Here is a 13,500-nt window from a genome sequence, read left to right as displayed (position 1 = left end):
GGTCCAGGCCCCCTAACAAGCCCTGGAGGGCAGCTAGTTTGCATTTCTCTGCCGATTTCCTAGAGAATGGATAGCAGGGAAACTTTACACGTCTGACAGCTGTGTCCCCCAAAGGGTCAGAACCCCCAGACGGTGAAGGGGGTGGGTCTTATTCTTCAGGTTGGCTGCGTGGGCTGATTCCCGGTCTCATGGTCCTCCCACTGGGGTCAAGGGAGAGGCTGGTAGCTGAGCCACTGACTCATTTCAGCTCCTTGGATCTTCCTTACTTGAACGCGAGGCAAGAATCCTCCGTAGCTAGTGCTGGGCAATAGGAATATAAAGTCAGCTACAGATAGGAGCCATATGGGAATAAAAAAGAGGAAAAATTGATTTTAAGAATATATTTTACTCAATGCAATACAGCTACAACATTACCATTTCATCATATACTCAACATAAAAACCATTGAAGAGATATCACATTCTTCTTTGTGCGGCATTGTGAAAATCTGTGTGTATTTCCCATTTGCAGCACATCTCAGTTGGGACTAGCCCCATTTCAAGCGCTCAGTAACCACACGTGGCCAGTGGCTCTCACAGTGGACGGTGCAGTTCGATAGTAAAGAGTCAGGCTGCCCCCGCAACCCTGCACCTGGCCAGGAGCCCCACCCCTTGAAGCACTGTCCTGCTTCAGCCGTTTGTCTACCCTTCATTTCAGACATCAACGAGTGTGAGCACAGAAACCACACGTGTAACCTGCAGCAGACGTGCTACAATCTGCAAGGCGGCTTCAAGTGCATTGACCCCATCCGCTGTGAGGAGCCTTATCTTCGGATCAGCGATAAGTAAGTCATTTGGGAAATGGGAATGTGATGAGGGGTCCAGTTCAGGAGGCTGCCCATGTGGTGGGTGTGAGTGCCTCTCCCAGGGAGCCAGGATACTTAGCCTATTGCTTGCTGGACACACACACACACACACACACACACACACCTTCTGTCCTCTCTTCTTTTTTTCTTTTTAATTTTTTTTTTTTTAATGTTTTATTTATTTCTAGGAGAGAGAGAGAGAGAGACAGCATGAGCAGGGGAGGGTCAGAGAGAGAGGGAGTCACAGACTGAAACAGGCTCCAGGCTCTGAGCTGGCAGTCAGCACAGAGCCCGACGCGGGGCTTGAACCCACGAACCGCGAGATCATGACCTAAGCGAAAGTCGGACGCTTAACCGACTAAGCCACCCAGGCGCCCCATTTCTTTTTAATTTTTTAATGTTTATTTATTTTTGAGAGAGAGAGAGAGAGAGACAGAGCACGAGCAGAGGAGAGGCAGAGAGAGGGAGATGCAGAATCCAAAGCAGGCTCCAGGCTCCGAGCTGTCAGCACAGAGCCGGACACAGGGCTCAAACTCATGAACCATGAGATCATGATCTGAGCCGAAGTCGGACGGTTAACGGACTGAAACACCCAGGTGCCCCATGCCCTCCTCTCATTCAGTCACACAGTTACAACCCTGAGCAACCCCCACTCCTTGCACTGGAGGTAAAGGGATGAATCAGACACACCTCCCATGACTTCTAGAAATGCAGCATCTAAGAGCAGTTAATGGCTTACCAGTGTGTCTCCTGCTCTGAACAAAAACTGGGCCATGAGGACAAAGCAAGACCAGGCGGGTCCGTTACAGACAGTTCCGCTTGTTGCTGAGAGCCGTGCTTCTAGCAACCCTTTGGTGTCCGGTTCCAATGTCAGGGTCCTGTGTGGCAGAGCAGAGTGTCAGTTCCCTCTGATTCTCTCTGGGATCCTCCAGGCCGCCCTTGTCTGTAGCCAGGGAGTCGACCGCTTCAGATGACAGCACTGAACTTGTGTTGCCCGTGAGGTCCCTGGCATGTCGCTGTCAACTGCCTGCCGTCAGGACCCATTTCGTCTGACTCCAGCCACCCCCTTCCAGATCATTTCCTCGTTCATGGGTCCTGTTCTCCTGCCAACCTGAGCGGGACTCACCCTCACCTTTACCCACGCCCTGGAATGTCCAGCCTCCCGCCTTTGACGCACCCATTTTCTGCCATATGGAAGGCGTTTCTTCCCCCGCCACATGGACGGATCCACCCCATCTTTCAGATCTCAGCTCCAGTGCCACCTCCCCCAGCCGTCTGTGATCCTCCTCAGCTGCCGGCCATCACGCCCTCCCCCAAGCTCCTTAATTTTGGAGGCAGTTCTTTTCTGTGTGACACGTGACATTTGCAGGGGCCATTTGGGCAGCCGGGACATTTTGACTTGGCTATTTGAATCAGCCTTCAAAAAGCAAAACTTTAAGAAGGGTTTTTATACATCCCTTTATTAAATGTCAGTTGAGCGCCTGTTACGTGGCACGCAGGTTGCTAGCACGATCGTTTTTGCTCCTCTAGTGGAGGAGAAAGACCATTCAACTGGTTGTCACGTAAATGAATTCTTAATCTTAGATTGGGATGGGCGCTGTGAGCAGGAGGAATGGGAATGTATAAGAGGAAAATTTAGGCTGGAGCTGGTCTTGACTGGGGAGTCCAGAAGCTTCTCTGAGGAAACGACATTTGAGCTGGAATGGGAAAATGAGTCGATGTTGGCAGAGAGTGGAAGAGCAGAGGGAACAGCACGCACAAAGGCTACCAGACAGTGGTGAACTTGACATCTTCAGGGAACAGAGAAGCTCCAATGGCTGCAGCCTAGTGAGTGAAGTGGGCAGTGATCTGAGGGGGATTGACAGAGGCCAGACCCCTGTGAGTCTTATAGGTTAATGTGGGTGTTTGGTTTTTACTCACGTTACAAGGGGTGGCCACAGAGGGGTGTGTCTTCTGACAGAGACAGAATCTGATCTTTGTTCAACGATGTACACTCTGGCTGCTGTGTAATGGACTGAAGGGGGAGGGACCTATTAGGAGGCCATCACAGAGGTCCAGGAGAGACACGGTGGTGGCCCGAGTGACAGTTCTGTGACAGAGGAGATGGTGAAACGTGGTTGGATTTGGACTGTATTTTGAAGATAGAACCAACCAACAAGTTTTGAAGAGAGAAGTTTGGGGAACACAGCAGAAACAAGACAAGGCTGACTCCCAGTTCCGCCTAGCAAGGCACATGTCTACAGATCGCCCCATCCTCCTCATTTCTGACTCCTAGAGGGGAAGTCTCAGAGATGAGGTGAGAGATGGGGGTGGTCAGGGAGACGTCGAGGGGTGTCTACGACAGGCATTCCTTGGTAAAGAGAGTCAACGATCTCATATTATGGCAACGCTGTTACTACTCTTTCAAATGAGCTACTTCGGATAAGAGCTGTTTGTGTCCATGATTTATTTCTCCTACTAGAAGGTGAACTATTTGGGGTCAGGATCTTATTTATCACTGCAGTTCCCAAATGTCTAACGCTGTGTCTTAAACATCGAGAGATCTAAGCTCTTGTTTGTCAAATGAAAAGATTAAGTTGTGGTCTACCCAGACGGCACTAAGTGCCATAGAGAATGTACAAGGACCCCCCCCTCCCCCGAATCCTGTCTATCTAAATGGGATTTCTCACTTTCTGAAATTTCTTCATGACTATGTACGTCTGGGGAAGCGACAGGCTACGTGACCAGTGACGCATTTTGCCAAATAAATACACGAGACATGTAAAGTGCATTAGAGAATGTGCCAGTGTTCTGAAAGGCAGACGTCTAAGGTTTATACTCTGGTAGTAAGAAGATCTGATTGGTCAGAATAGGTCGTTCTCTAGGAAACAGAGCTTGCGTACACGCTGGTGAGTTTTTAGACCAGACCCAGGAGCAGAGAGGATCTACACTTACAGCATTCAGATGATAAAAATGGGGTGGCCTCTTTTTCCATCTTTTTGGCGAGGAAGTAGGTACAGCGAGCATCTGGAAAGGATTTATCGCGTTCTCAAGTGATTTCCCTTCCCTGCAGCCGCTGTATGTGTCCTGCTGAGAATCCAGGCTGCAGAGACCAGCCCTTTACCATCTTGTACCGGGACATGGATGTGGTGTCTGGACGCTCCGTTCCTGCTGACATCTTCCAGATGCAAGCCACTACCCGCTACCCTGGGGCTTACTACATTTTCCAGATCAAGTCTGGGAATGAGGGCCGAGAATTCTATATGCGGGTAAGAGGGCGTCGTCGCCATCTTTTAACAGTGCTTGTCTTGTCTAACCTGGCACGTGCTTCTAGAAACAGGGTGGAGAGCAGCCAGGAGGAGCAGGTGTGAGGAGGGAAGAGGGGAGTGGGTGGGAGCCAGGACGTCAAGGTTCAGATTCCTGTTACTTTCTGGACGGCTTTGTGAAAGCTGCCTCTCCTCTGTGAGCCTCAGTATCCATGTCCGTGCGGTGAGAAGTTAGGCCAAGATGCAATCTTCCATCCCTTTGCTGCCTGGAGGAGGTACTCACATATCCAGTTATCCATCCACTCATTGGACAGATATACATTACCTACTTCGCACTTGCAGAAACTGAGAATATAGCAGTGAGCACACCATCCCCAGTTCCCTGCTCTCTTGGCACTTCCGTTATGTAAATACAAAAGGGTGCCTCACAGAAGTGGGCCCCACCCGTGTCTTTCAGCCATGGCTCTTGGCATTTAAATGAATTAAAATGAAATAACATTAAAAAGGAGGTTCTTCTGCGGCCAAGGCACATTTCAAGTGCCCAGCAGTTGCTGTTAGCTATAGAACCTTTCTTTCACTGCAGAAAGTTCGCTTGGATAGCATGACTTACCCACATCAGGAGAAAATTTTAGAATACGCATCCTAAAATGTTTTCGCCTCTTCTTTTTTAAAGCTCTTTTCTTTATTTTGAGAGAGCACAAGCTTGAGCGGGGGAGGGGTAGAGAAAGAATCCTGAGCTGGCTCCACGCTGTCAGCACAGAATGCAACGTGGGCCTCAGACTCACGAACCGCAAAGTCACGACCAGAGCCACGGTCAAGAGTCAGATGCCTACCTGCCTGAGCCACCCAGGCTTCTCTGTTAACTATACACACGTAATCCTGCGCCCTTATGTTCTTGAACTTCATCTCCTGCAGCCCTGGACATACCTCCTTGGATATGTCCCCAGTTTAGAGCAGTGATTTTCACATTTCAATGTGAATGCAGGCACTTATCCAAAAAGTGGATCCCAGAGCTTCCTCTCCAGAGAATCTATCTGGGAACACCGTGGCTGAGGCCTCGTGTATCAGTTTCCTGTGATTACTCTGACAAATTACCCCAGCATGGTGACTTAAGACAGCAGAAATTTATTTTCACACGCTTCTGGGATCCAGAAGCCTGTAATCACGCTCACTGGGCTGAAACCAAGGTGTCACAGAGTCCTGGCCCCTCCAGAGCCCCAGGGGAGAAGCCTTTCCTCGCTGCCTCCAGCTCCCAGCACCTGCCAGCCTTTCCTGACTTGTGGCCACGTCACTGTAGTCTCCACCTCTGGTGGTCACACAGCCTTCGGTTCTGCGGGTATTACATCTCCCTGTCTCTCTCTCTGTGTCACCTGTGACGGGGTTTAAGGCCTGCCCACTTAATCCAGGGTCCTTTCCCTAATCACACCAGCAAAAGTCCCTTTTTCTTACCGCGTAATGAGTACAGGTTCCAGGGATTAGGGCTGATCCCTTTGGGGGCCGTTCTTCAGCCCACTGGACCCAGGAATCTGCATTTCTAACACACGCAGCGTGTGGTCCTCAAGGAGCACCTTGGGGAGCTATGGGCCCCTGGAAGTTTGCCCACTTTGAAGGGAGCCTGTCGCGGGTCCCGTGAAATGACCCTGTAATCTTAGGTCTCCACCTCCCTCTCCCTATGTCCTGGCAGAACCTTCTAGTCCTTGACTCTGGGGCTGAGACTGTCTAAAAACAGGCAGGTCTCAGAAGCAGTGGTGAGAACAGTTTAGAAAACGTTCAGGGGCTGGCATCACGCCAGTATCCTCACTAAGAGTTTTTGGCAAGACCCCAGCAGTGGAGGGGGTTAACTCCGTGGAGGTAGCATCTGTAGACCAGTGCAACAGGGTCAAAGGCTTTGGAGAAAGGTGGAATGGGTTGAAGGCAGGGGAACTTCTGCCAGGTGAGAATGACAGGGCTGTGTTTACGTCTGTCCTTCCTCCGCTGTCCGGCCGAAACCCACATCTGCGAGCCGCTGTGGCCTCACTGCCTCCGGAGCACAAGCCTAGCCCACTGGGGTTCTCCAGTTTGGCCTCTGTCTTTTGTACCAATGTAATGGGTTCCAATCATAGGACACAAAGATGCCCCATTTGGGGATTTAAAAGACCATCACTGATTCCACCTGCCTCCCATTTTTCCTTTTTCCCAAGCAGAAAAGAAGATCCTCGGAAGGTGGCCTGGGTGAGATGTCACGCCACCTGCTAACATCCCTGTAGTCCCAAATGTTCCCCGCGAGACTGGCTTGTAACAGGTGCCCAGTGAGGGAAGATTTTCCTACAAGTGAAATGGACAGGAGGGAGGCTCAGATTGTCACAGCCCCTAGGGGACCCTTGAAACCCACAAAGCCGAGCTGTGTGCTTGTGCCCTCCCCGGACACTGAGTAGGGCCCTAATTCTTCAGTATTTATTCAGAAGAGGTTGTCAGGACTCTGAGGCTGAAGGGACTTAGGGATGGGGAGGTAGCCCCTGGCATCTCTCTCTGGCGGCACCTGGGAAGAGAAAACAGTCTCTGTATGGGTGCCCTGTGAAGCCACGGGCACGGGTCAGGAAGGCAGGGAGGAATCCTCTGGACAGGGCGGGCCTTCCGTGCACCCAGCCTGATGAGATGGGGGGCCATCATGAGGCCGCACAATGTTGTTCTATGTGGGATCCAGGGTCAGGCTGGCCCACGTGGCTTGGGTTCTACAAGTCCCCAACTGTGTGACTTGGGCCCATTACCTAACATCTCTGGACCTCGGTTTCCACATCTGTAAAGAGGGGATAATAATAGTATTTACTTGAGGATTAGATGAGATCATCTGCTTAGCCCAGTGCCTGGAACACAGAATGATGGTTTTTTATGAAACAGGTAGGATTTGGCAGAGGTGAAACATTCAGTAATCTTTTTCTCACCTTGCTGGCTCCAACCTGTGCACACCTGGCTGATATCTGGGTTAATCCCTAGGACTGACAGGTACTTTGAGTTACTATTGAATTGTCTCCTTCTCTTCGACCAAGTCTGGGCTGGTTTCGGTGTAAAGGTCCCCCTTTCTGTCTCCCATTCAGTGTTTACAGTTTCTCCCGTTCCTCTGCTGAGGAGTGGGGTGGGGGTAGGCGGGGGGGTGGGGGTTGGCCTCTGTGCCGGGTTCCTCTTCCCGTCCCCACACTGACTGTGCAGTCTTGGGCTCCTTCTCCAGGACCCCGGTCGTACCGGGTTGTTGCGATTGTAAGCAGGCCCCTTGTTGGCCATCCCAAACCTTTGCACCCTCTTTCCGGTGCCGTGTCTCACACAGACTTTCCATGGCTGGGGGCAGTTGGGCGGGGGGGGCGCTGTGGCCTCGACAGAGCAGGTGCTGCAATAGGCAGGTCCCCAGCGGCTCCTCAGCCCACCCTGATTCAAGGTATCCGGGCTAACGTCTCTAGACTTGTCCATTGCTCTCTGCATTTTTTTTCTTAATGTTTATTTATTTTTGATAGAGGGAGAGATAGACAGAGCGTGAGCAGGGGAGGGGCAGAGAGAGAGGGAGACACAGAATCCGAAGCAGGCTCCAGGCTCTGAGCTGTCAGGCAGCGCCTGACACAGGGCTTGAACTCGAACTGTGAGATCATGACCTGAGCTGAAGTCAGACGCTTCACCACTGAGCCACCCAGGTGTCCCCCCCCATCCCCCACCTTGCCCCTTCACTTTTAAAGGACCCACATCCCTGAACAGTTCTCTCAAAACCTTCCTCTTGCTTGAGGCGGGGACTGGTAAGTGTGTTTAAGGCCACGTGATGTTGAAAGGGAGAGAAACCTGTCTGGCGGGGCCGCCGCTCCGCAGTCCTGTGTGGCAGCCACCGGAGCCACCCAGATGGCGGCGCGTCCTATACAGCGCTCTGCAGGCGCCAGGCACTGTGCCAGGTGCTTCCAAATATCACTCCCTTCATCCTGCCAATGACCTTGTGACCTGGCGCCTGCGTGACCATCCTGGTTTTATAGACTTGAGCACCGAGGCACAGAAAGGCTGAGGAACCTGCCCCCGGTCTCACAGCTAGGAAGCAGCAGGGCAGGCCGGATTCGAACCCGGGCAAGCTGGTATCGAAGTCCATGCATACACTCCCATTCTCTTTGGGATGTGGGGTACTTCTGCCTACTCTTCTAGCTTTGGGGTTTAGCAGAAAGTGAGGTAACAGGAAAGGTCTGCTTCAACGTCTAGTGATAGTAGAAGGTGTTCGGTAAGTTTCTTTGGACTGATAGCGTTGTTTCTGCCGTCACGGCCGCTGTCTTCAGGAGGCTGTGAGCTCCCGGGCGCCGGAGCTGGTGGCAGTGCTGCCCCAGGGATGGGAGCATCGTGTGGGAGGTGTGACTTGACAGTCAAAATTCAGCCTCTCCCACCCGGAGGGTCACTGATTGTGCTACAAGCACACAGTGTGCAAACCACACAGAGCCCCGTGCACACACAGCCACATGCACGTACACACGTGCACACCCACGTGCACCTTTCACACACACACTCGGCAGCCTGTGTCACTCTGAGTCCTGGGCTGGTGACTGACCTTGGCCAGGGCACTCGGGGACGCCATCAGGGCCAGAAGAAGGAGCGTATTTACTCCGTGACACACGTGTGGATCAGGTGGCAGGGCCCAGGGCAGCTGACTTCCTTGCTATGAGTCAGACAGTGCCATCCCACGGGCTCGAAAAGACGCCCCCCACCCCCCCCACCCCGCACAAGGGAGAGCAAGGCCAAGAAGACGCACACCCGGCGGGCAGGTTGCACCCTGCTGCCGTTACTCATTTCGTCACCTGTCACTCTGCAGAAATTCAGCACTAGGACATATGGGGCCTTGGGTTCAGGAACAAGCAGGTGTGGCCGCTGCCCTTGAGGAGCCCCCCCGCCCCCCCCGTGGGAGAGGGGTACCAACAACCAGGCGAACATTTACTATGCAAAGTGACAATCCTTCTGCGGAGTAAGGGCAGCGAATGGCCGAATGGTCGAGAAATTGAGAGGTACCGAGACCTTATCGTAGGATGTCGTGGTCAGAACAGGATTTGGGGGGTCAGACACTCCAGCGCCGTGTGCTGATGTCGTGTACTTTGCCTCCTGCCACCGTAGGGTAACAAGGGTTAAATAAGAGATGTACAACATAGCCCGGTGCCTGCTTTCACACCCACCGCCTCCATCATCGTGTTGCACCAATGGCCACGAAGCTACTAATGACCATGGGCTCTGGGGACGCCGATTCCATTGGTGGCCTGACTATGCCCTAGAAGCCTAATGCGCGGCGGAGGCAGGTGTCCTCACTGGTCTCCCATGTGCTTGTGGGCAGGCCTTTCTCAGGCCGCTGTGGGTCTGGCCCCGGTGGAGGGCGGACTCGCTGGCCTCTGGGGCTCCTTCCCGGTGGGAGAGGCAATGACCCTGGTATCCTCCGGAGACCTCTACCAGGAAAGCCCAAGTGACCGGCTCGGAAGTTCCCAGTTCCGTTTGCCTCCCGGGCTTGGTCTCTGGCAGGCCTCCCTCCCAACGGCTCCCCTGCCGGCGGCTCAGGGTCTCCAACTCTTGGCCTTTGTTCATGCAAACAGTGAAAGCTGGTGAGATATTTGTATATGTAAATGCCATGGGCCATTTCCCTGTGAGGCTGTCCCTTCTGCAAGTGCTGGCCCAGCGACGCTGAGGGTTTGCAAGAGTCGACAAGGAAGTCTGAGCGAGCCTCTGTGTAAGGAGGTGCCCCTTGCGCTGATGCTGACGGGAACAGAGGGAGCGGATGCCAAGAGGAAATTGCATGGCTGTCAGGCTATTATTGATAGCCCAGTGGACAGGGGAGGTCCCGGTACCTGGCCGGCACCTGCCTGCCTGCCCCGCCCTTGTCATACTCTTGGGGATGTCGCATCTTTATGGGGATCCCTCCCTTTATGGAGACAGAGAAAACACCTGGTGTGACTTTAAATAGGCCAAGTGTCTTGATTCAGCAAGCCTGTTGCTTTCACTTTCTGGGCGCAGCACTGGGCTCTGCAGCGTGTAGGAAGTGACCGTCCGGCATCTCCTTGCTCTCTCACGCCCTTTCCTCTCCAGGAGCCCACTCTCTGGCCACGGCACTGACCCATGAGCAGCTCCCCTAATAGACGGTTCTAGGGAGAAGAAATACAACACACAACAGTCTCTTCTCATAACTGTCGTGCAGGGAAGAAGGCCTGGGATTTGGGATCAAGCAGCAGCCCTGTCCTTCCTAGTCAGGTGACCCTATGTAATGACTTAACCTCTCCGGGCCTTGGTTTGCTTAGTTATAAAACGGGGAAATAATGAGACATACCTTCAGTAGGACAGCCAGGGTCCCCAGACTGGGTCCTGCGTTTTTAGATTAGCACCTCTCAATCATTCATATCCCCGTGAATCACCCGGGGGTTGTGTTACCCTATAGATTCTGGCTCGGTGAGCCAGAGGTGGGGCCTGAGATCCTGCATTTCTTTTTTTTTTTTTTTTATGTTTTTATTTCTAGGAGAGAGAGAGAGAGAGAGACAGCGTGAGCAGGGGAGGGTCAGAGAGAGAGAGGGAGTCACAGACTGAAACAGGCTCCAGGCTCTGAGCTGGCAGTCAGCACAGAGCCCGACGCGGGGCTTGAACCCACGAATCGCGAGATCATGACCTAAGCGAAAGTCGGACGCTTAACCGACTAAGCCATCCAGGCACCCCGATCCTGCATTTCTAACCTGCTCCCTGGTGAGGCCTGCGGTACTGGTCCAGGGACCACACTTGGAGTAACAGAACCTTTCGGGGCTTTTATAAGGATTAAATAAGTGCATTGCTGAAAACAGTGCCTCACACATGGAAGAGGCTCAGGGGATGTCAGTCCTCCCTCCCTAGCTGCTCAGAAGTTTTAGAGAGAGAGTCAGTGGAGGGAATCATTAGAACTCCAGCAACGGGGTCACAGAGTGCTGAAGCTGGAGGAGACTAGAGCGACCTTTGGGAGCTGCGCTGTACCTGGGAACCATCTGAGGCCTGTAAACAGATGATACTTTCCCCAGGCATCATGCAAACATCCACTCTAGAAGAAAATCTTGGAATGGGTCCCTGGAATTGTTAGTTTAAGAAAAAGTGACCGAGGTGCATTGGAAGCTGTTTACTGGAGAACTACTGATCTGATACAAACCCTCATTTCAATTTTTTTTAATGTTTCTTTATTTTTGAGAGAGAGAGAGACAGAGTTCAAGCAGGGGAGGGGCAGAGAGAGAGAGAGAGAGAGAGAGAATCCAAAGCAGGCTCTGTCAGCACAGAGCCCGACACAGGGCTGGAACCCACGGACTGTGGGGTCATGACCTGAGCTGCAGTCGGACGCTTAACTGACTGAGCCCCCCAGGCGCCCTTACAAACCCTCATTGTAGAGATGAGACCCAGAGAAGTGAAGTGACAGCCCTAGGGGGTGCAGTTGGTTCATCAGACCTTCATTCTGTCATTCCAGATCTATTTCCTGAGCGCTGACTGTGTGCCAGGCACCGTGCCAGGCACCAGGGAGGGATTCAGCGGTGAAAAACCCGACCCCCGTCCTTGCTCTTTCAGAACTCGCAGTCTGGTGGGGACAGCAGTGTGGAGGGCGACGGGTACTTTCCATCCTAGGCAGAGTCAGTGCAGTGGCAGAGGGGCACCAGGTGACCTGAATCAGGTTGGGGGAAGCAGAGAAGGCTCCTCTCGGGAAGTGACATTTCAGGTGGGACCTTAAGGGCCAACAGGAAAACGCCGGGTGGGACGTGGGTAAAGGCAAGGGACAAACGTGCTATCAAGCCGATGCCAGTTGGACTACACCGCTCTGCGGGCGGGAGGGGTGCCGGCGGAGGCTGCAGAGCCGGGCTGCCGCCGGACCACCCGGCCCCCTGCTCCGGTGGTCGTGCAAGACGCCCCACCTCCCGACCGACCCTCAGCCGTCCTCAACCTTCTCTGCTGTCGCTCGACGGCTTCCGGCGTCCGGCTCACCTGCCCTGTTATGCTGGCCAGGCTTTCTCTAACCAGTGTCCTCGGTTCTGTCCACAGCAAACAGGTCCCATCAGTGCCACCCTGGTGATGACACGCCCCATCAAAGGGCCCCGGGACATTCAGCTGGACTTGGAAATGATCACTGTCAACACCGTCATCAACTTCAGAGGCAGCTCCGTGATCCGACTGCGGATATATGTCTCCCAGTACCCGTTCTGAGCCCCGGGCTGGGGTCTCTGACACCCTCTCAGCAGCACCCAGGGACAGGAGAAGAGAGGAAACGAGAGGGAGAGGGTCGTGGGACAGACGTTACGCTCTTCTTGCTGACCGTCTCCCGAGGAGTCGGCCCCGAATGTCCTGGCCCTGCGTGTCCCCCAGTAGACCCGTCGCTCTGAAGGACATGCTTCTCCCAGTTCTTAAGACGCAGTTATCGAAAAGTATTATCGGCACCCTGACCTGAGATCGACGGTGATTTTTCAAGGCCTATCAGTTTATTTTCATAGTTTTCAAAGGAAATAGATTAGCTTCGCTGGGGGCTGAGTCCACGTTCAAAGACTGTGAACGGCTTCCCGTCACCTCTTCCACGCCTTCTTTCTGTCTGTCGCTGATTGTCGCTGATTGCTTCTTTGCCGAGGCCTGGATTGCTCACAGGGACGCTGGGGGTAGCTAGCTGCTGCTTGTGTGCCGGAGAAGGCTGCGGAAAGAAACCACAGCAGGATCTAAGGGTTTTCACAGAGTCTATTTCAAAACCATGCGTGGTATTTTCAGCCACGAAAGAAGGTTTAGTTGCCCTTACATTTGTATCACTCTCTAATCCTTTCTTGTGCATTTTGAGTAATTTTAAAAAAAAGATAAGTGGTAGAGTTCCTTACAAAGGCCTTCAGACACCTGTTATGTTCTGACTTCCCAAACCCAGTCTCCTCTCCATTCTACCCCGGTGTTTTCTTCGAGGACCCCTTACTCATGCTTTCTTTAGAATGTTTACCCAACTGGGTTGAAAGGCAGGAGGTCTCTAAACTGATTAAATATTTGAAGAGATCTTGTGTTTGGTTCATTTTGACATCGTAGATGACTCAGTGTTTGGGGCTGGCTCTGCTTCAGCTTTGAACCTGTTTATTGTGCACTGGTGTGAAAACTCCCTGGAGAGCCCGATGGTCTTTTATCACTCAGGCACCTGATGGTGAGTGAGGGGCAGAGAAACGGAGGTGGGGAAGGTAGGAGGAGGCTTCAGCCTGAATCCTGTTTTGTTCATTCGAGAACAGTTGTTGTTTAACTGTTCCCTCTGTCATGTAGATTATTTCCAGGTACCTTCCAGAGCCCAGATGCATTCACTTTACTTTAAATCAGTGGCCCTCAACCCTGACCGCGTAGTAGGATAACTCAGGGAGCTTTTAAGAGAAAAACCTGATTTCTTGGGCTTTGTGCCCAGAAATTCTGGTTTCGTTGGTCTTTGGTAGGCAT

General features: G+C 52.7%; 1 protein-coding gene across 2 annotated transcripts in view; it reads left to right on the top strand.

Moving 5' to 3' along the window:
• Positions 1–13,077, top strand: part of FBLN5 (fibulin 5) — an 82,326-nt gene extending 69,249 nt beyond the window's left edge. For both annotated transcript variants that reach the window (XM_039232552.1, XM_039232553.1), the window contains exons 9-11: positions 697–823; positions 3,897–4,092; positions 12,097–13,077. In XM_039232552.1, coding sequence (XP_039088483.1) covers positions 697–823; positions 3,897–4,092; positions 12,097–12,258 — 485 coding nt within the window. In that variant the 3' untranslated portion in view covers positions 12,259–13,077. The remainder of the gene's footprint in view (positions 1–696; positions 824–3,896; positions 4,093–12,096) is intronic.
• Positions 13,078–13,500: the final 423 nt, after the last annotated feature.

This window comes from Hyaena hyaena, unplaced genomic scaffold (assembly GCF_003009895.1).
Source record: "Hyaena hyaena isolate Hyena2069 unplaced genomic scaffold, ASM300989v1 scaffold_67, whole genome shotgun sequence".
In the NCBI taxonomy this organism is placed as follows: domain Eukaryota; kingdom Metazoa; phylum Chordata; class Mammalia; order Carnivora; family Hyaenidae; genus Hyaena; species Hyaena hyaena.
This window is presented reverse-complemented; position numbering and strand designations above follow the sequence as displayed.